Below are 24,080 nucleotides of genomic sequence, written 5' to 3'. Positions count from 1 at the left end.
TAATAACTAAATAAAATACAAATATGTAAATATAGTAACTAAATGTTTCAAAGAAATAGATAAGACAGTTCAAAATAAATGCAGATTTTTGTTTGTTTGTTTCTTTTCCAGGGATTATTTTATGGCAGAGCAGGGGAAATTTTAACCATGAGATTAAGACACTTGGCATTTAAAGCCATGTTATATCAGGTCATTGTTTAGTTGGGCTTTTTTCTTATTTTATTTTAAATGTGTTTTAAAATAGTCTAGCTTTTAGTTTTTCTTCACATCAATTTCTTGACATAAGCTTTCCTTTGATCATTTAAAAGCATCCTTTTTTGTGTACCAAGCAGCAACTGTATTAGAATTCTTGTACTGTATTTTCTAACAGAAGCAAGTCCAAAATTGTTATGTTCAAAAATGCAGTTTATAGAAAACAAGGTTTAGAGCCCACTCCCTGTTCCTTGCATTTATCTTGATAAATCTCTTTTAATGTAGTTGTTCTAGAATCAGAATGGAGGCTAAATTAAAACTGAAAAGGCGTGTTAAGAACTACAGTATCTTGGGAAACATGTTTAAAAAGAGTTAATTTCTATAGTTCTCATCCATCTGCACAGTTTAAGTTTTTTCATTGCTGACTTCTTAAGGCAGCCATTCTCTGAATTCAGATAACATCAGTCTAGCTGGCAGGTTGGCTTGCCACAGCTGATCATTCACACCTGTGAAATAACTAAAACTAGGTGTATCAAATAGTAATCTTGAAAAGTGAGTCTTGGGGGCAAATGGCAGGAATGTCTCAGACTGGCACCTCTAAAATTCTTTCAGAAGGCCAAGGTATATTGGGTTACCCTGAAAGCCAGTAATCATTTGAAGCCCTTTGCCACACTTTCTGTCACCAGAGCTCACCGTGTAGGGGCAAATAGCTTCCTGCCAGGGTCATTTCTTTTCAAAAGTAGAGTTACTGTCACTCCAGCCGAGTTGTCAAAACCAGTTTTTACGTCTTGTGACTTTCAGCAGTAGTGCTCAAAGGACTGCTGAGTAAACAAAACTCCGCCTTTATGTGCTCTTAGAGGACAGCAAGATATAAAATGAAGCGAGTGGGACGTTTCCCATAGCAACTTAATGCTCTGAAGCAGTTGGTGCCTAACTGCTTCTCTCAAAAAGGTCCTGTCAGAGACAACTGCCGACACTCCTTAATCCAGAAAAACAAAAATCTACTTGAAGGGTCATAAAATGATTTAATGACTGCACATCTTGTCTCACTCACATTAAGCTTGTACTTTTGGGGGGGTTTTATGAACAATTTATGTCTTTACCTCAAATCTTTGATGAAATTAGGTGGGATTTTAATTAACTAATACTATGTTTCACACAACAATTTTGGTCATTTTTGTTTTTTGTGTATTTATGTTTTTACACATTCAAGGACATTTATTTTCAATTTTCAGGAACTTTTGAAAATGTTTCCTGAATGTCTTAAATAAAAGAGTATAAACTTTAACTTTTCCAATCATTACTTTGAACTTTCTTTCTAGAGGATTACAGGATGCTTTTGGTGGAGGAGTCCCAATGCCACAAGCCAGTTAAACCAGTGAATATTGTTAATCAGATATCCTGATGGCTGATACTGGATCTTACTCCTTTGCCTAGCATTAGCCACGTGAACAGTAGGACAGTAACATTCTTGGATTAAGTAGCTTCTGCCCATAAGAATACAGCAATCTGTAAACCATAAACTCTTCTTCAAAACACATAGAAAGACAAACAGACAGAAACTCTGTGCTATTCAGCAGATGTTATTAAATTCTCCCATAAATTCACCTGAGCCCCTTTCAGCTTACCATTTGTTTTCCCTCTTCATTCTTTAACACTCTTTTTGCTTATTTGCTTTCTTAAATTGAAAGAAAAGAGTAATGTATTTGGCCTTTTCTCAATAAATGTCTTAACGAATTTCACTTTTCTCTGTAGTAAGGGAAGTTCCTAATGTACAGTTTCGCCCTAACTCCTATTACCTGTTTGGTTTTTTTTTTCCCTAAGATAAGATATTTTAAGTCTTAGAAATCATGCTGAAACTTGCAGTGCTTTTAATAACCATTTTGAAACCTCAGTTGAAATAGAGGTATTTATGGAATCAGGTGTGGTCTTTTTGTAGGTATAAAATCTCTATTTTATTTGATGACTTGAGATCCCTCCAGTTGAAAAGAATGTTCTAATTGTTGCTGACTTCAATGGTTATAAATAATCCATTGCTTATTGTGTTTAAAGCTAAATTTATATTTCTTAATGATAAATATTGACCTATAAATCTATTAGGTTTTTTAAAAGATATGAAGTTTTTTTTTGCCTATTTCTCTCTAAATTGGATTGGCTAGGGCTTCTGTGGAGGGTCACTAAATCATAAGATGATGGCATTAGTGGAGATCACTAAGGAATCTCAAAAAGCTACTTCCAAAAGGATTTGAGGTAACAAATCCTGAAGCAGGAAAAACATGTCAGGAAACTCAGCTGTAACGTTTCAGTTAGATGGGAGGCAGAACAGGATAGTTGATTAAAAACTCTGGCATCTGGTTGCCTAGGTTTAAATCCTGGCCTCAGTTCTTTCCAGCTATGTGGCCTTGGGCAAGTTACTTAATCTCTCAGTACCTCTGTTTCCTCATATATAAAATATGGATAGTCATAGTATCCATCTCATAGAGTTGTGATGATTAAATGAGAAAAGACATACCACGCACTTATGATAGTGCTACTGTAATTTTTTATTTCTAATAGAATTATTGGCAGGAAAAAAATGGATTTACTAGTATCAGAAAACCTGCTAGCCTAGCTTATAATCATTTTACCATCAGGAAGAGAAGAAGCAAGCTAATTTTAACTCAATACCAGCTGTGCTCCAGAAACTCTGCTAAGTGTTTTTTTTTTTTTTTTTTTTTTTTTTTTTCTCGGTATGTGGGATCTTCCCGGACCGGGGCACGAACCCGTGTCCCCTGCATCAGCAGGCGGGCTCTCAACCACTGCGCCACCAGGGAAGCCCCTCTGCTAAGTGTTTTAGCATATAATGCCTATGGTGGAAAACAATCTCTAGAGTGCATAATTGCTGACTTGTTGAAAAGCAGTTTTGGATATCTTGCTGACTGAACATCAGAGAAAGACTAAGACTAGTCATATATGTATCCTTTGCCTTGCGTATTATAGCAATTACTATACTATAGAATCAGGAATGTAATAGTAAGTGATAAATTCTTTTTCTACATTTTTACTTTATATTGTATCTAGAAATTCTTTGTGTATTCCATGTCATGTTGAAATATAGAAAGAATTATGCAATGTAAAATATATATATATATTTTAGTATACAATAAAAAACAGGTAATGTCTTCTAGATCAAGAGTGCTGTAGTTACTGTCATTGCTGATGTGTGTTCATGGTATGTTAGGCTCTTGACTCGGGTTGTATTCTCAAAGTGGCTACTGTGTAGTGCATATCATGATCTCTATAAGATGCCCTTCAGGTGTCTAGGACCCTAAACTCTTTGGGACATCTTTCCAATCCAGGGATTTAAAGAGTAGTGATGTCATGCCAGGGTTGTAATTCCCCTGGCCGCTGCCGTATTCCTCCACAGGGGCTTCCTTCTCACACAACTGCATGACTAATGCACAGCCTTCTATCTCTCTTGCTTTTGTTTCCTTAGTTGGCAAAAATGTGTAACCTGGGCATCAGGGCCCTGGCTGGGTTGTAGTAAGCCAACAGTCCTTTTGCTCTTCACTCACTAAAAATCAGTCATTTTTTTGGAGACAGTCTGCATGTAGTTTAATCCACAAGAGATATAACTAGTTTGAGTGCATGGGAGGAAACAGTCAATAACTAATAAAAGGAAATCAGCATTCCTCAAGTTGAGAGGTGCTAAGAAGTGCTATCTCTATTTGCTGTTGAAAATGAAATTGGTTATAACATTAGGCTTTTATTGCTTGTATTTTTGACCTGTCTCCTTCAAATTGCATGCTTTGTGGCTGCAGGGTTTTTACAGCAGCCTTTCTGCATCTTTAGCTTCCCACAAGGCCCAGTACTTATAAGATCTAAGGGGGAATATGAAGTGTCAGGGAAAATCTCACCTATCTGGGTCCTGAAGAGAAGGAGACAGACTTATTTTTTATCATTTATATGTTTAGACAGAAAGGTTTGGAAATATTTCTAAACTGTGTTGTGCATTACTTTACTTTTTAGGTAAAATCTGCTCTCCACAAATTACTTGTGGAGTAAAATTACAAATTATTTTGTGGTTCGAAATGACCATTTTAAACATTGATTATTATACAATATTGCAGCATGGTAATGAGTCCAAGCTGTTGGGCTTAAGTTCTTCAGTTTGTATCTAAATATAGATCTTTGTGAAGTAAGAAACAAAAGTTATTTGATCCATAGTTTTTACAAGAATTAAGTGCCTGTGAGTAAGGAGGCAGGGAAATGGCTTCTAAGTTAATGTAGCAAAATCGCAAGTCAGAAAAGGATCTTTTTGATGACCATATGTTAATTCCCTTTTTTCTCTAGGATATCTCCTGGTTTGATGGTAAGGAAAACAGCACAGGAGCCTTGACAACAATATTAGCCATAGATACAGCACAACTTCAAGGAGTACGTATATTGCTTTTATTTTTAATTAATTAATTTATTTATTTTTGGCTGCGTTGGGTCTTCGTTGCTGTGCGCGGGCTTTCTCTGGTTGTGGAGAGCGGGGGCTACTCTTCATTGGGGTGCGTGGGCTTCTAATTTCGGTGCCTTCTCTTATTGCGGAGCATGGGCTTTAGGCTCGCGGCCTTCAGTAGCTGTGGGGTGCGAGCTCCAGAGCTCAGGCTCAGTAGTCATGGCTCAGGGGCTTAGTTGCTCCACAGCATGTGGGATCTTCCCGGATCAGGGTTTGAACCCATGTCCCCTGAATTGGCCAGCAGATTCTTAACCACTGTGCCACCAGGAAAGTCCCTGCTTTTATTTTTAAATGGTGTATGTATATGGTATGCATGCATGCATGTACACACATGTGTTTGTGCATATATGTGAGCTATGCTGAGATGACCCACATCATTAAGGAGACCAGATATGTCTCAGGGCTAACAGGAAGCTCTCAGTGAAAGATATAAAGAAGCCTTTCAGTTCTGGACATTTTTAACCAAAAATAAAGGAGATTTAGGACATGTAATAGGATAACCAGAGGACTAAAGAAGATACCAAGAGTGAGTTAGAGAAAAGAGCTCAGAATTAAATAGTAAGATAAGCAAAAGTAACAAAATGAAAACACACACACGTAACTTAGAAGTTTTAATGAAAGAATGAAGTTTAGTTTTTCCTTCCCCCCAGAAAATAAAATCTTATTTAGCATAATATGTAACATGTTAAATTCATATGCATCTGGAAATGATTCTGTGCTAGTTGTTATACAGATCAAGTTAAAGAGATATGTGTGATCATGACTGGTCACAATACGTATAAATAAAATTCATGTTTATGAACCATATTCAAAATCAATGACAGAATGACCAGCATAATGTACGTCAAAGTGACACTTAAATATTTATGGGGAGTAGAGTAGTGTGGAAGAGATGAAGAGTAATTCATTAGTTTTCTTCCAATTATTTTAATAAAATTAACCTGTATATTACAAGCAGGATTTCAACTATAATTGAGAAAAGGAATGCAAAACAAGATTTCCCACTTTTAAGTGAGGTAAAGTTTTTGATCTCTTAAAATAAGAACTCTGCAAGAATTATAGACTTTCCTTTTTCCTTATCATTCATGTGGGAGAAAAGGAAAGTCAATGATGCACCTCTGAATGACAGAAAAATCTTAAAAGTATTTTTTTGTTGGTTAGAAATACTGAAATGTTGATTACAGCATTGCTACCAGAGCAACAAATTGTCAACTGAAACAGCTCTTCAAAACTGTATTTTCTTTTGGAAGCTATTTCCACAGGACATGGCCACTATTCTAATTTTTGTAACTTTTGCAAGACTTCTTTGTTCAATATATACATATAAGGATAGATTTATATTACTAGAGAATAAAACAAGTTGGTTACAATTATGAATATTCACATGCTTCTGTATTGGTTTGGAAAACTAATTTTATGATGTAGAAAGAGCTCAAGAGGAAAGGGGGCATCATCTTCATCTCTTCCTGAAATTTTTTTTGATAATTTTGAAAACAAGACTCTAAATTTCACTAGATAGTATTTAAATTTTAAAGTAAGGCTGAGGAGCTGGATTTTACTTGTATAAGTGGGAAGAAAATGATGGATAAAATTTCACTTAATAGTTAACTAATGAGCATAGCATTAATCTTCCATAGCACAATAGAATGAGATAAATAACAACATCTGTGTTCAGAAATTCAATGGTTCACTACTTTTGGCAGAAGTATCAATCCCTATAATTCCCTTTGAATCCCCATTCTACAAAACTTGGTTTTTTTTCCTTTGCTGTGTGCATGTTTTTCTCTTACTACCTATCATCATTCAGATCTTTTAAGAATCCAGTGAAATAGTATTCTTACTGTAAGCTATACTTGATACGTGAGACATCTCTTTTAGTATTTACTTAAATGAAAAGAACAAATTAGTACTAACGACGAACATTACCCTCCGAATACCCATTAGTCTTTTCTAATACATAATGTTGTCTCTCATCAAGAAAAATTAATGGGAATATTTGTCAGTGTGATTCCTTATAAGCCTTTGACTAATACTATTTGAATCATTTGAAAATTTCCTGTTTCTGTTAGTAAATGTTGGTCTCATGATAACTTCTGGGCAAGTCAAATCATTTTCATTAAATAAGAAGTAGTAGCTAAACACTAGATGGGTGGAATACTGATGGCACATTTAAAGTTGAAGAATTTGGAAAGCATAGCAACCAAAGAAGGATTCCAAGAATAAGACTGTGTCTACTGGCATATAATTCACATAAACCCTTGCTTTGCCATATATAGGTAGATTCATGTCTAACTTGAATGGATTCTCTTTCTATCGAAGGAAGATTATTTACTAATCCTATTTGTCCACTATTTCTTTTATCACAAAGACACACCACACTAGAGATGAATCAGTAAACAATAATTTGGGGTCATATATCCTATCATATCAACTTAAGATATTTCCATCTCAGTTTCTTCATCATGTAATTTCAGTTACATGTTATTTTATCAAATGTATTAGGGTGAATGTTTATAAACTAGCCCTTTAATAACAGTAAATTTTATTCTGAAGCCCTTACTAATCACCAAAAATATAAACTCCTGGCTATTTTTAGATGTTCTGATACTTTGAGAGTCATGAGAAAAACATGTTAGTGAAATAAGGTTATAGGACAAAATGATTCTTGAAATAGTTGATTGAGTACAACCAATTTAACTGGTATTATTTCAGCCCAAGGTAATGGCTTACTGCCAGTACATCTGTCAACAGACTATTTTCTGTGTAGTATGTAGTTTTATTAAAGGTATAAAGCCATTTAAAATTCTTTGGGAGACTGAATTTCACAAAGTTACAAAGTATTATTTCTGTATATTTTAGCAACCCCTTTTCATCAACCAGAAGTCTTACCTCACTTTTGTCCACATGAAAGTGTGTGATTGATGCCACAGTGTACACTTGATATACCGACACACACAATGTTAGTTCCAAGAATTCTCATCAGAACTACAGTTACATTGCCCCAAGAAATAAAAATTTCCTTTATTAATTCCTAGAGCCCAGTGAAATGATTAGGTAGAGCTAGGGTATCATTACATGGACAATGGTGACCTCACTTTTTAGTTTAACTTTTTGACATGGAAAGTGTATAAAACAGCTTAACATTACTTATAATTCAAACAATGTGAGTAGTCATTGAAATCACTTTACCACAGTATAAGGTTGGCATATAATTGCTGTTTTGCATTACAATTTTAGGTTGAATTAATTGAGACATTATCAAGTCTACAGCAAAAGCTAATATCCAAAACCATGAATAATGAATAATACAGTGAATAACAATAGGCCTTAAACACCTTACATTTTCACAAACTTTGTAAATTTGTCCAACTAAACCTTTTTGTTTTTTCTGCTCTACAGATATTTTTGCCACCATCAGTTATAATACATCTTAGCAGATTACACTTCAGGTTATATTCATCTAGTTTATCTCTCAACTTCTTTGAAAATATTCTCACCTTCAGTTGTTCCACACAGACTATTCATAGCAGCTAATTTTAAAGTCACTTCAAACTCAGTATCGACTCCTCAAAAAAACCAACAGTTGAGCAGTATCAGTAACATATGTCAACCCATCAAGAGCCAGGGAAAACTACTCAAAATGACCTACCTTGGTTTTCAGTTGACGATTGATATTGCTGTCGTTTTTCTCAACTTTTTGAGCAGTTCTCATCAAAACGCTAATCATCTGATATTAGTTTATGCTCTCTGAACACATTTCTTCCACTGTTGCAATCAAACATGATTTAATTAACTCACGATATGTGAGTGACTTTCTTTGCTTAGCTAATAAATGAGCCACTCAGAAACTTACTTTAGATTCAGCCTTGTTTTCACTTTTTAGTTTTATGAAGAAATTCTGCTGTGTTATTCCATTTTGTGTTATTTCCATTCCATTTGTTTCCCATTTCTAATTTTTATAAATGTTACTTTCCTGTGAATTAGGAATTTTGTGATGCATGCTTAGTCTGCTAATGTCGACCTGTTTTGTATATTTTTAAGACTGTATAGTCTCATGGCATAATAAACACAGCACTGTGACATCTAATTAGAACACAAAGTGATCCACAGTCCATTGTGCCTTCCTTAAAAGCAGGACATCCAAAGTCCACTTTTCTCTTCCTTTCTTGTCTTTAGATGATGGGCATACAATGGTAATTTTAAAAACTAGAATGAAATATCACAGTACAGCAACACACAGGGCACTCAACATGCTGCCAAATTATATACAATATCATCACACTGAGCAGCAGTACAAAGCAAGGAGAGCGGCACATATGGTTTCTCTAGCAACCCCTCAACTCCATCATTATAGTCCTAAGACAGCTATAGTCAATAGGTAAACAAAGAGGCATGGCTGTGTTACAATAAAACTTTTTTTATGAATACTGACATTTGAATTTGTAGAATTTTTATGTGGGTCGTTTTCATTTATTTTCATTATGTCTTAACTCTTTGAATGTATGTTATACAATGATAATAACTTTAAATGTCATTGTCTGTCTGGGTGAGTTTCAACTGATTGATTTTTATGCTCATTATGGGTCATTTTTGGTGCTTTTTTCATACCTAGTAATTTTTGAGTAGATGCCACACATGTGAATTTAACATTTCGGGGTGCTAAATATTTTTGTATTTCTAGAAATATTCTTATTTTGTTCTGGGATGCAGTTAAGTTACTTGGGAACAGTTTGATCTTGCGGGGGGGGTCTTGATTTTAAGATTTATTAAGCAGGACTGGAGCCAACAACTGAGGCAAGACCCTTCAATATACTTTACCCAATGACCAGTGAATCATGAGGTTATTCAGTCAGACTGGTATGACCAAGCAGATGGTCTTCGTATGACTAACCCTCACACATGCATTGTTCAGTTGAATACTCAAGGAGGACCCTCTGCAGATATCCAGATTTCTCTTTTTGTATACCTCTCTCTTCTTCAGTGTTCTGTGCTGCAAACTCTAGCTTCCTTGGCCTCTCCAGACTCAGCTTTGTCTACTCCACTTACAGAGTCTGTTAGGCTCTATCTCAGTTTACCCTTCCTATCCTGAAGCCTGGAAGCTCTTTTAAGGGGTAAACTGTGGCAAACATAAGGCTCACCTCGTTTGTTTCCCATTTCACCCTTGGTTGCCTTAGGTCTAGTATCTTGAAAACTATTGGTTCATATATTTTGTCTATTTTTTATTTGTTTCAGATGGGAGGACAAATCCATTCCCTCTCTTCATGTTAGCCAGAAGCAGAAATCCTGCTATATAGAATTTTATTTCTACAATTGCTTACTGAGTAGCTTTCCATTTATTTTCTTATGGCAGCCATTCCTCTGGAACTTTCTTATCAAAGTTGTATTACCCACATTTAGCATAGTATTTGGACACAGTAGATACTCCATAAATAATTGTTATCTGTAGAACTATTTAATTATGACTTTCTGCTCTTGATTTCCAAGGGAAAATTCTATCTTCATGCACGTTGATAAAGAATCTAAAGAAGTTTAATTTCCTCTGATTCCAGTTCTAAATTCTTTCCAGAGCTACACTATTCCTCTAGGTCTTTAAGGCAATTTTAAATTTTCTTTTAGTTCTTGTAGTATTTTTCAAGGCCAGATGTCTGTTGTTTTCTGTTAATTCTTCCTGGAACAGGAAAGATATATTCAGATCCTTCTTATCCTACTACCATCACCAAAAGGCAGGGTTTGTGGCCTGTCCATGGCTGCGTTGACTGAATATTTCAGTTTCTGGTAGCTTAAACTAAAATGCCATTTAGAAAGGTATATGATCTTACTTTCAAGAAGCAGATTAGTACAAGAGTGAATAAATCAAGCTTATTGAATAAGCAAGGTTATGCAAGTGCAAGTCACTTTATAGAAAGTTCTTATGTCCCAAACAAAAAGCTCAAATACAAGACCGTTCCATTAAAAATTTGGCAAGTTTACACTTGGATGTTTTGAGACATGAGGTTGGTTTGCATACTCCTTAGACTAATTTTAAGTGACTCTCAAATGTTCATCTGATGTGCCTCTGATAATTCCCTCTACCTCTTTTTCCAACACGCCGCATAATTTTATACTCAAAAACTACAATCCTCAGCATGCTTTCTGTCTTTACTTTTCCTGTCTTTCACCTTTTTAATTCATTTTCTTTTGATTTCCTGTAAAGAGCTGTAATCTTAAAGTAAATAGGATAAAAACAGAGGAAGGTGGTGAAAAAAGGAACTATATTATGGCCGCCTAATAGGAAATAACCAAACAGAAAAGGATAACTGTTTCCTGGATATGTTTTCCACTTTTGTTAATATAGATATCGTGCCAAAAACTGAGATCTGAAAAAGGAAAAGTCACTGACCTCAAAATAAGAAAGTACAAAGTGGAAATTAATGAATGTATAAAGGCCTAAAAACATAGCTATCAAGTAATTGATGGCAAGTAATTTCTTAGTAATATTTAGATAAATTTTACATTAAAAGAACAGTGACTATCTTATTCTTAACAAAACTTGATTGTAATTTTTAAAAATACTTCTATTTTACAGCAAAAAATATATATGTTTATGTGGCTGTAGGAGCATTCCATAGTTAATCTGATGTGGGGTGGGACCTTCAACAGTACAAGTAGTTAAGTTCCACAGCCTCTTCATCCAGCTATCTGACCTATATAACTTTGAAACTCATGGTGAGGGTGGGAGGAGAGGAGCAAGTACAGTATATTAGTTTGTAAGGGCTGCCACAACGAAGTACCACAGACTGAGTGGCTTAAACAACAGGAATTTATTTCCTCATGGTTCTAGAGCTTAGAAGTCCAAGATCAAGGTGTTGGCATGGTTGGTTTCATTCTGAGTCCTCTCACCTTGACTTATAGTTTTCTTCGTGTTGTGTACTCACATGGTCTTTCTCTATGCAAGCATGTCTGCAACCAAATTTCCTTTTCTTATAAGGACACCAGTCATATTGGAGTAGGGCTCACCCTCAAAACCTCATTTTAATCTAATTACTTCTTTAAAGACCTTATCTCCGGGCTTCCCTGGTGGCGCAGTGGTTGAGAGTCCGCCTGCCGATGCAGGGGACACGGGTTCATGCCCCGGTCCGGGAAGATCCCACATGCCGTGGAGCGGCTGGGCCCGTGAGCCATGGCCGCTGGGCCTGCGCGTCCGGAGCCTGTGCTCCGCAACGGGAGAGACCACAACAGTGAGAGGCCCATGTACTGCAAAAAAAAAAAAAAAAAAAAAAAAAAAAGACCTTATCTCCAAATACAGTCACATTCTGAGGAACTGGGAGTCAGGACCTCAACATATGAATTTGGGTGGGGGGTGTAGAACCATTCAGTCCATAATATACAGCATCATTTATCTCTGCATCATCCTTAAACTCTCAAGAGGCAGAGTGTAAGCAAGCATTAGTACCAAATGACATTTTTATTTCAGCCTCATAGCTCAGAGTTAGTGTATAACGCCCTAAAGCATGTAAAATGGGTTACCTGTCTGAGTTTTCAGTATTTAGTGGTTTGTTTGGTGTTTGTTATTGTTATTTGTTTTTACTTTTTTGGAGTTTTCTTTGATAGTTCAGTGAAAAAATGGGAAAATAGTGGATCATTATCAGATACGGTCTTGAAACTAAAACCACAAAAGTTTTTTAGGAATAAGTCAGAGCCCTGTGGAGAAAGAGGGCTTTCTATTGTTATTTTAATGATGATACTAATTTGGGGGATACTTCAGTGAATATTGATATCACCTTTTAGAGAAGCAATTTGACAATGTCTATGAAGAATGTAAGAGTATATACCCTTTAACATATAACTCCAGGCTAGGAATTTAACATTAGGAAATAAAAGATGAGCACAAATATTTTGCACAAAGATGTTCATTACATCTTTGCTTTTAATAGTGAAAAATTGGAAGCAATCTACTAGATATTTTTTGAAGACTATTTAGTGACCCAGGAAAAAGCTTGCTGTATAATGTAAAGGGATAAAAGCAGGATACAAAGCTGAATACACACAATAATCCTAATCTGAATGTGTGTATGTATTTATGTCTGGAAGGATGTAATTTTTAACATTATTTAGACCTTTTCCAATGGCCATGTTTTCATGATCAGAACAAAACATACGTTTGAAAATGTGAACTGATATCTTGGTTGATTATAGCTGTGTTCCTAGGTAAATAGGTGTTTCATTTTTTCATCACAGCATAAAGGAATTTAACATTTCAGTTTATTACTTAACATGTGTCCCACTGAAAGTTAATTCATAAGACATGCAGTTCTCGTAAAGCAGTTATGAAGATATTTCTACTTAATTTAAGATTTTTTTCCAAATTTCTTTTAAGTTACCTCATACCATAATGTTTCCAACTCCTTTTCTGTCTTGATATTGCCTCTTTAGACCTTTGCTGAGTGAAACCAAGTTATAAAGTGCAGAAAAGGGAATGCAAGATATCATATCCAAAGTATATACTTCAATGAATATCCTCAATCATTCCATTCAGCACTACTACAGTGTAGTGGCTAAAAAGTACCGTCTCTTTTTCAGTGTAAGGGGAAGGGGCAGGGTTGGTTTTGGAGCCCACATATGGTAAGTTGGGCATCCATGTGAGGCAGCAGCCTCATGTGGGAAAGCCAAGCCAGAGAAGAGTGAGGAGGGTATGCATGCAGGGGAGAGACAGGGGTCATGATAGCAGATTGGTCACGATCTGCATGATAGCAGAGAGATTGATCAAGGAACTCTGGTAAAGAAAATGGGAGCCAGGCTTCTCACTGTTGAAGAAGGGGATAACAAATATTAGAAGGGAGAAAGCTGGAAATAACCTTGTGTTTTTGGATCGGAACTGGAGGTATTGGTATGAACTCATGGATTTCAAGAAATGTAAATAGAGAAATAAATATAGATTTCAATATGTGCATGCATCTATGTGCACGCACGCACACACACACACTCCCCAGTTCTATCTACTAACATTCCACTGATAATGAGCACAACTAGCACCATATATTGATTTTTTTTTAATTAAAAAAATTTTTTTCTTCATATAGTAAGTCCTAAATAACATTCTCCACTAACAGGAACTGGGACTTCTTGGAGAAATGACAGATTTCAGGTGTAGGGCCTGGAAAATCTTTTTGTGCCAGAAAGTAAGAACATATTCAAAAATAATAGGAACATATCAAAGGACAATATGAGACATAATATAGACAAAACATAATGACTCCTTAGTAGTGGACATTTTTAAACTATATTATTTAATCTCTAAGTATAAATTCAAAATAAAAATCTATGTATAAATCCTAAAAAAGAAAGCTTATCTTATTTTGCAAGAATCTATAATAGCAATTCTTGTAAATTTAAAATGAACTGACTTTTTTCCAAAATATGTCTGATTATAGGCAACAGGTTCAAGGGTTGGTGTCTTAACACAAAATGCAACAAACATGGGACTTTCAGTTATCATTTCCTTCATATATGGATGGGAAATGACACTCTTGATTCTGAGTATTGCTCCAGTACTTGCTCTGACAGGAATGATTGAAATGGCAGCAATGACTGGATTTGCCAACAAGGATAAGCAAGAACTTAAGCATGCTGGAAAGGTAAAATAAAGACTGTTATTCCCATCATAACCTTTTAAGAGAAAATCAATAAGAGCTCCTATCCTTACAATACATAACTTCCTTTCTTAGGAATCTGTAAAGTGATGTATATGTATTGAAATTCATACAGATCAGTTTAAGATGGGGTGTAGATAATGTCATAGCAATAGGGTGCATAATTTAGAGCATAGGCTCTGGAATCAAACTGGCTGAATTAGAATCCAGATTCTACCACTAACAAATGTGTGATCTGAGCAAGTTACATCAACCCTTCTGGACTTCAGTTTCTTCCTCTGTAAAGTGGAAATAAAATAGTATCCCCTTACAGATCTTTATGACTATTACAGAAAACACTTAGTCTTATTAGTATATGCAATAGTATCTGGAAAACAGTAAGCACTCAGTAATGTCAGCCATTATTACTGTTACCAAATCGTGGGGGAATTTGTTAACATTGTGATTCCACATTCTCTGATTATTGAATAATTGGATGTCTTGAATAATTCTGGGTATTTTATTTTTCAAAATAAAGAGGAAATATAATAGTTACTAAATTCAAGGCAAGGTACTGCTATTGGTAGTGCCTAAAACAAAGCTTTAGAGGCAAGGACCATTTTTAAAATGATCAAAATGAACAATGTATTTACTTGGAAAATTTTTTGACATATATAAGTTTCTCAGGATCAATCATATTCATAAAAATAATCATTGTAGTAGCGATTTAGAGAAACATTAGTAGTGTAGTACCATAATATCTAAAAGTTGAAAGAGATGTCATTTGATCCAGCCACTCACCCAAAGTAGAAATCTCTTGTACAACATCCCTGTTGAGCGTATATCCATCTTTTATCCACCATTTTCTCCAGTGGCAGGCAGTGCATTACTTTCCCAGGCTGCTGCCTACCCCTTAGATGGTAGGAAGTTCTTTTTTTTTATTTTTTTGGTGGCCTTCTATCCTTCTCTTCTTGGCTTTCATCTTGATTGAGGTCCAAAACCTGCTTCTCGTGACGCTATGAAGCTGCATCATGTAAATGCCAAGTCTTCTCTTGGTCACCCAGCCCCAGCTCCTCTCTTGATATCGTTTCAAAGATCTATATCACATTGGTGAAAGGCCTGAATATAAAGATGATTTTAATATCATTATGGTCTGTATCACAGTGATTGTATCATATTATAAATAGCATGAATATTCATGAATAAGGATCCAACCAAGCACAGGACTCATAGAAATCTGGTTTTCATGACCCTTGGACTTTTCCACCTTTCCTGCACTAGATAAAGACCCTTGGAATGTCTGCTTGAGCAGTACAGTCTGAACTACATAGCATATATTTGCTTCAGAAACACAGAAAATTTGTTCAGCCCTCCATGTGAGCAAATTATCACAATTTCCACGTTAATCTGGCCGTAATTAATTATATTTTATTCATCTTAATTTTTATGTCATGAGCTTTAGTTGCTTATGTGCTGTTTGATTTTTTTCCTTTTTGTATTATTAAAGTAACCTCAGAGTATACAATCAATAACTGCAATCAAATAAGCAATGTGTCCTTTCCCACTAGCTTTTCAATCAGTCACTTTACCAAACACCAAAACTTAGAATAGGGACCAATAAAACCTATTGGTCCTTCTTTGGTTGCATGTGTAGATTTGGAAAAATCATCAAATGTTTTATTTTTCAGGTTTTAAATGACCATATTAGTAAAAAATAAATAAAATGACCATATTAGTTTTTTAAAAAGGACTATTTTCTAAGGTTCTGTTTTCAGTCCTTTCTTTATTGTGAAAAATGATCACAAGACTTTTTCATCATTTCTTTTTGTTTTCCTCAAGATTTCAGCATTCTCTTCGATTTTCCTCATGCACTACAAAATGTTACAGATGGAGATTTCTTTGAGTTCATTTTGAAATTATGAGAATTTAGAGCAGAATCCAGGTGTCCTGACTATGGTCTACATATCCAGTTTTCTCCCGTAACCCAAGTTCTCCTTCAAACAACCTTGGGTATCCACCTAGGTCTTCATCTGTCCCACAGTCCACTCTGCCAGCCTGGAAAGAGAATGTGGAAGCAGAAAGTTTCTCTTTCAAGTCAACATGTGTTCTCATGTCCAAGAAGTTATTCTGAGCCAAAAGTCTCCTCCATTTTTAATCCCCCTTCTTTTTGAAAACTAAATAACTATGAAGAAGCATTACATTTGACCTAAATATCTTTTTAAGTTCACAGACATCAAAATGAAAAACAGCTATACAATATCTTATACACAATTCAAAAGCCACACTCCATGTTACTTTACAGCAGTGTTCCTGAGAACTTTGGTTGCTATTTGCATTTCTGTGCTAGAATAAAATAATTATTTACTTGATTCTCTCTTCTGTCTTCTTCTTAAATGAGCTCATAATTCATAGGACAGCTCCTTTGCATAATTACATACGGACATAATGCTCACTAATGTTTGATCCCTCTGCTTATGGAACTAGTTTAAATAGAAACTCAATGAAGACTTAAAGAGGGCTAAATTTAGACCAGTGGACTAAATCTTTTCAAAAGGAATTTTCCTTGAGCTTATTATCCTAATATATTATTTTCCTGTCTTATTTTGAGGAAGGAAAAAAAAGAAGCTAAGAAAACTCATCCGAAAAACTTATTGACTTAATGTACTTAATATGTCCCCGTTGTGACTGTAACTCACAACCAGAAGTTTAGCCATTACTAATTTTATTTCTCTATTTTATTATCTTGTTTTATAATATAGCAACCGAAACTGTGGAGAATATACGCACTACAGTGTCATTAACAAGAGAAAAAGCCTTCGGGCAAATGTATGAGGAGACGCTTCAGACTCAGCACAGGTGATTGTAGATTCATACTGACTGTGTTAACTATAGTTTGTTCCTATAAAGGCAGCACTCCTGGGTGACTACAGTGGTTTGCCTGCCAACTCATTTGCTCTGGAATCTTTCCTAGTAATGGCATAGCGTAATTCCTTATATGACTCCACCAAGAGGAAACTAGAAAGAGGAGTTGAGAGCAAGCACGTTTAGAATATATGTTTTAGGTCCTCCCACAATGCCATGAACTATAACAAAGTGCATATTTTTCTTATTTCCATGAAACATGATTGAGGAAATAACATATTTAAGAAAGAAAATAATATTGCTTAGCCCTTTATATTGAATCTCTATAAAGAGTTCACATTTTAAAATGAATATATGCACAACAAATGTGATCAATTCTTTTAATTTTAAACTAGTCCTCCTTACCACATTTACTTAGTGATACTCTTTGTATTACTTTATCAGAAAGAAAGCTTTGTACTCTTTTACACTCATGCTTGTGGTTGGTACCGCCATTTAATTCCCACTATTCTATTAGTGCAACATTAGGATAGAAAATATTTTTAAACCAAATCTCTTTAACTCTTTCAGTAACTATCCTTTCACAGACCTTGTCTATTCATTTGAAAATACATAGAGGCAGCTTTGTTACATTGAACTATAGAGCATATACCTATAGAGAAAATCATTATATTTATCGTTTTCTCTATAATAATTCTCAGTAGTTAAAAAGTCATTTTCTCGGGGCTTCCCTGGTGGCGCAGTGGTTGAGAGTCTGCCTTCTGATGCAGGGGACACGGGTTCATGCCCCAGTCCCAGAAGATCCCACATGCCGCGGGAGCGGCTGGGCCCGTGAGCCATGGCCGCTGAGCCTGCACGTCTGGAGCCTGTGCTCCGCAACGGGAGAGGCCACAACAGTGAGAGGCCCGCGTACCGCAAAAAAAAAAAAAGAAAAAAAAGTCATTTTCTCTTTAATAATTAGAAAAAGTGTACACCCCCTAAATGATAACATGTCTTACCTTCTGTATTCATTACTCTACATTTATTTAAAGGACCTTACTATACCTCATGCCCCATTATCTAGTAAATTCTGTGCATTTCAGAAATACCTTGAAGAAAGCACAGATCATTGGAATCTGTTACTCATTCAGCCATGCCTTTTTATATTTTGCCTATGCAGCGTGTTTTCGATTTGGAGCTTATTTAATTCAAGCAGGACGAATGACCCCAGAGGGCATGTTCAGGTAAGGTGGACAAATATATAAACCCTGTAAATGGGTTATGTACTTAAATTAACCAGAAAGATGTCTAGTTTAGAGTGTATTATCATTTAAATCATATATGTGCAAAAGACATGTTGGGGAAATTTTAAAATTTTTTGTTATTTAATATCTATTGATATAAGTGCAGTCAAGCTGGTAAAATACTGATATAACACAGGTACTCTGAGTTAAACTCCCAGATGAATTGCTTCCTACTTCAGTTTACTAGACCTGGGAATGTAGGGGTAAAATATGCCGTCTTGGGCTTCCCTGGTGGCGCAGTGGTTGAGAGTCCGCCTGCCAATGCAGGGGACACGGGTTCATGCCCTGGTCCGGGAAGATCCCACATGCCACAGAGTGGCTGGGCCTGTGAGCCATGGCCGCCGAGCCTGCACGTCCGGAGCCTGTGCTCTGCAACGGGAGAGGCCGCAGCAGTGAGAGGCCCGCGTCCCGCAAAAAAAAAAAAAAAAAAAGCCTTCTTGTTATCCATTATCTTCCAAGGTGGAGATGGCTTTATCAAGTGTGACTGTAAATCAGTGAGGTAAGTTCCTTGCTAAGCAAATACTCCAGGAGAAACACATGTAAATGAGTACTTCTCTTCAGAAAAGTCACATTGAGAATTGATCATGGCATCCCAATGAGGCTGCCTCTTCCCAAAGCATTTGTTGGTGCTTCTATTTGGAACTCTGTTCACATAGTTATGAATTTCTTTACTTCACATAAACACCTAAATTCAAATTCTGAAATTAGAAAAATTTATCTTGGGTATTAATTCTGAGCTTCTTAAGTCTCCCTAAAATGTCAGATTGTTACTAATCTGTATCATAAATGTCACTGCTAAGTGTTTAGAGCTAGAGAAATCCATACAATATTTGACTCCAAAAAGTAACGTTATTTTCCTTTTAAGAAGCCCACCAAAACATACACATCAAAGCAAGGATCAGCCTCTTCAATATAATGACTTGGGAGGTTACACCTGTTTCAAGGATACTTCCATTTGGCAAAAAATGTCAGGAACTCCTCTTTGGGATTTACCTCTCAACACTCAGACACATTCTTTTGAATATCCTTATTGGTGGCACAAATTTGTACTTTGAGGATATATTCAATTGGAAGAAATGACCAAAAGTCATTTGAAGCCAAATAATTTCAGAATAACTTGGAATAATTTTCAGTTCCTCTTCATGTGTTTATTTGTTTGTTTTTTTATCTATCAAACATTAACTGAGTTCCCAGGAAGTTTCTTTGCTAGGCACTCAGAAGGAAAGCATCCACAGTTCACCAACCTAATATTTTTGAATCTATGGGGCCACTTAGAGGTTTCATGAAGCAGATTTTCTTATAAAATGGAATATCTGTAGGTAAAATGTCAACAGGAATTTTAGGCTCCCTGTATTACCATGTTTTCCTACCCTCTAAAACAGTGTGCAGTACTGTCCGTGTGAACATATAAATCACAATTATGACATTTAGCCCTGGACTTCATTCTGATTACACAGACTAGTTTACAGAGATAAATTAACAAGAAACCAAATGTAGAATCACCTAAATTACTTCATTCAGTTCACCAGCCTGCACTAAATTAGCAAGTTGTTTCTTTGGTTCTTATGAAATGCAGGCAATCACAAGCTTAAAAATTGATTGTATTCCAAAAGTTTGCTTGCAAGCCAATTGTTTGAAACTCAGAACATGTCTTCCTTACGTTGCTCTAAACTTTCTGCAGCCATCTTTAAATCCCCAGTGTCCCATTCCTTCATATAACTGTTCCTTGGTATTAGTAGAGAGCAAGCCAATTAAATATATTTATACTAATGTAGGATGTCTGATGATTTTATCAATTCTCACAGAAGAATTTTCATTTATAAAAGCAATTATAATCCCAGTTACTTTCTAATGAAATTAGCTGAAGATAGTGTAACAAAGCAATCAAGATAGAATCACCTCATTTTCCCATCACCAAACTCACTAGGGTACCACTGACTCACCATGCCTGCCATCTCCATGCAAGAACTAAGGTCCTTGTCTGCAATAGGTTCCTGCAGTCATCTCTTCACATCAGTTTCTGTCACTACTATTTCTTTGCTTTATAATCACCTGTCATAAGAAAAAGAAATCTCTCCCATGACCTTAAGTCCCCTTCTGCCTACTTTCAATGTCTCTGTTCTCCTTTGCAGCAAAACAAATTCTAGAGTAGCCTATTCTTGTTATCTACACCTTTTCATCTCCAACCTCTCCTAAACTCATTCTAGTCAAGCCTTGATTCCCACCATTCCACTAGAAAGACTCATTATCAAGGTCACCGCTGACCTCCATCTTGCCCACCCATGACCCATCCAGTGTCCGGTTTTCCCATCTCATTTAACTTGACCTCTCAGCAGCATTTTATACTCTCCTTCCTGAAACATTTTCTTCTCTAGGCTTTTTCTCCTTTGTTATTGGCCCCTCCTCCTCTATTTCCTTTACGGGCTCCTGATTTTCTGCTGGGCCTCCACGTGTTGGGGGGCTTTAGGGTTCTCAGTGCTTTTCATCCACACACTCTAATTGGTAATTTCATCCAATCTAATGGTTTTTTAAATATTACCTGTATCTTGATGACTCCCTTCTGTGTATTTCCAACTCTGACCCCACTCCTAAATACCACATGCTTATCCAACTACCTACTGGACATCTCCACTTAGGTATCTAATCATATCTTAATGTGTCCAGAACACAATTTGAAGTTTTTCCTTCCCAAAGTGTCTCTTCTCCAAGACTTCTCCATCTTAATAAACAGCACCACCATCTATGCAGTTGCTCGGCCCAAAAATCTAAGAGTCATCCCTTATTTCTTCTCTTGCCTTCACCCACCACATACAGCACCAAGTCTTAACAGCTGTAACTCCAAAATACTTCTTACCATCTCTACCCATGTTACCTTCCGTTTTATCTCTTTGCCTGTCTTGACTGGACCACTGCAACTACCTGCTCACTGATGTCCCTGTACTCACTCTCTTGCTTCCCTGTAATCCATTCTCCACACAGTAGCTAGGCTAATCTTTTAAAACACAAATCCAATTCCATCAATTTACTAAAATACTGTAATGAATTCCCATTGAAATTTGAATAAAACCAAATTCCTTACTCTGACCTGAAAGCTCTACACATTTGGGCCTCTGCCTTCCTTTCTAACCTCATCTACCATTGTCTTTTTTTGTGATCTGCACATCAGACCCCTACTTGCATTTCTGTCCCTAGAACTCTCTTCTTAGTGTTTTTGCACTTGCTCTTTCCTCTGTCTGGAATAATCATTCAGTTCTTTACTGGGCTGCCTCTTTCTCACCATCCAAGCCTCTGCTCCTAAGTCCACTCCTCAGAGGGACTTTTGCTGATGGCTCAAAGTAGTCCTCTTAGCCCTTCTCCTCATCACTCTCTATCCCATTACCATGGTTTAGTTTGTGTATAGCACTTACCACTATGTGAAATTATCTTTTTTGTTTCCAGATTTATTGAGTGCATAGACTGTAAGCTCAGTCAGAGCAGAGCTTAGCCTGTTTTGGTCACTGATGTTTCCCTAGAGCCAAAAACAAGAGCTTGGAACATCATAGGCATGCAATAAATATTCACTGAATAAAAGACTGAACCAAAAATAAAGGGAGAGACTTGGAGTGGTGCATAATTAAGCAGTCCAGTCATTCCTGGAAATGTATTCCCAGATTCAACTTTTCCACATCACTCCTGTTTTTTACAGATTCTTCTCTTTTTCTTCCCTTCTACATCCAAGTGCTTTGGCATAAGTCAAAGACAGCCATTTATAGAAAAGTAGAATGTTTGTAGCTGGGAGTCTACTTCTCCGTACTGAGATTTGTTTAGGTTAAAACTAAGCAAAGAATTTTCTTAGTTAAAGAATGATACAACTTCAAAATCATGCAATCACTATCATGCCTGCAAATGACATCAGGCAGGACATTTCTTGAATGGGGCCTCTCAAGGCTGCCAACAATTCTGTTTCATATGATAATCACTATAACACCAAACTTGATTGAGTCCTTACTTAGTATTAAGGATTTATAATACATTTTCTGCTTAATCTTCTCCACTACCCTGTGAAATACTATGATTCCCATTGTACAGATGGGGAAAATTAACACTCAAGGAAGTTACCTAACTTGCCCAAAGTCAGTTAATCAGCAAGTGGCAGAGCACAGATTCAAGTTCGTGACTCAAGATGCTAGGGGCTTTGCTTAGTTGACATTTATTTTTATTAATTATTATTACTAATTCTGTGACAAACTTTCATAGAACCTTTCTATAAAATTATTGTTTTTTTAAAAATTCTTGTGTAGTTTTCCATTTAAATATCCAGAGCTGGGCTGATTCTTACCATAAATGGAACAAGTAACTTGCTTAATATTAGTTTATGACCCTAAAATATAGAAGAATCAAAAGGCCCCCATACAAAAATTCCTCCTCCTGCTGGACTACCATACATCCTGAATTTTTTTCATTAAATTCATTGAAAAAGGTCGTTTCTGGAGACATAAGAATTTTAGCTGTCAGAACATATGTAGGACTGTTAACATGAGAGCAACGATTAATGAACAGTAATCACACTGGTATTTCCTAGTGCCCTGAGGGAAGGAAGAAACAAGGAGCTATCTGAGCTTAGACCACAAGTATCATTTTTGATTTGAGTTTCATTCAACCAGACTACAAACAAAGTAAGGATACCCATACTTTTATAGTATGGACAAAGAAGAGAGGCTCTGGGAAATATGGGTATGGGGCTGTGCAAAATGTGAACAGATGAGATTTGTCTTCAGTAGCAAAATCTTCAGTTTTCTTAGCGACCCAAAGTGGTCCCCAGCTACCATAAACATGTCACAAGTGTCCCTTTAGACACACTAAACTACACCTGGCCTAAAGGACGCTATGCCTTCCAAAATCTAAGGACAGAGACAGCTTTCTATATAATCAGCTAATTGAATGGAAGATTTTACAAAGAAAACTCTCTCCTACTAGAACCCTCCTTACATGAAAAGAACTTTGTGCCATTCTCTAAATCAATGGTTTCCCAACTCGTCAATCGAGGAGCTGGTTAAACATGCAGATACCTGGAGCTCACCCTACAGATCTAACCCAGAGATCTGTAGATCTGGTGTAGGGCCAGGAAACTACGTTTTACCAAACATCCCAGACTGTTCTGAGGCACAGAATCTGAAGATCACTCTTTAAGAAATATGAGCATAGGGACTGAATTCCAGGCTGCTCTCCATAGCTACTTGAAACCTCAGGGTTTTCTTTTGGCCATTACCAGAAACTTTTCTAGAATTATATAAGAATTGGGGAAGTCATATTTTAGTTTATTGTATAAAATAAAGATGCTTTATTCACTCTATAAAATGTGAATGTATTTTCATGATTTATAGCTACCAGGATGGATAAGCTGTCTCTCTTTCAGAAATGACAGTGTGCCTTATAGAAGGAGATGCACAAAGGGAGTTTTAACAGCAGAATCCCTTGATGTGCTCATAAAGTTACGTTATCAGCAAAGCTACTTAACCAAAACCTTAGCTTTTTCTTCTAAAAAAAATAGGCAACATACATTTCTTATGGTAGAAACTGTCTCCATCCATCTCTATTATTGTAGAAGTTTCTCTGAAATGAGCATTTTTTAAAAGGTGGTAACATTTTCCCTCTGCTGCCTTGCAGCCA

The 24,080-nt window shown here is 36.2% G+C and overlaps 1 protein-coding gene across 1 annotated transcript in view; it reads left to right on the top strand.

The window, feature by feature from the left end:
- Positions 1-24,080, top strand: part of ABCB5 (ATP binding cassette subfamily B member 5) — a 108,222-nt gene that overhangs the window by 66,278 nt on the left and 17,864 nt on the right. Inside the window, 5 exon segments of the mRNA XM_065883968.1 lie at positions 112-189; positions 4,525-4,608; positions 14,089-14,292; positions 17,042-17,142; positions 18,231-18,371. Coding sequence (XP_065740040.1) covers positions 112-189; positions 4,525-4,608; positions 14,089-14,292; positions 17,042-17,142; positions 18,231-18,371 — 608 coding nt within the window.

Source organism: Phocoena phocoena, chromosome 9 (assembly GCF_963924675.1).
Source record: "Phocoena phocoena chromosome 9, mPhoPho1.1, whole genome shotgun sequence".
Classification (NCBI taxonomy): domain Eukaryota; kingdom Metazoa; phylum Chordata; class Mammalia; order Artiodactyla; family Phocoenidae; genus Phocoena; species Phocoena phocoena.
This window is presented reverse-complemented; position numbering and strand designations above follow the sequence as displayed.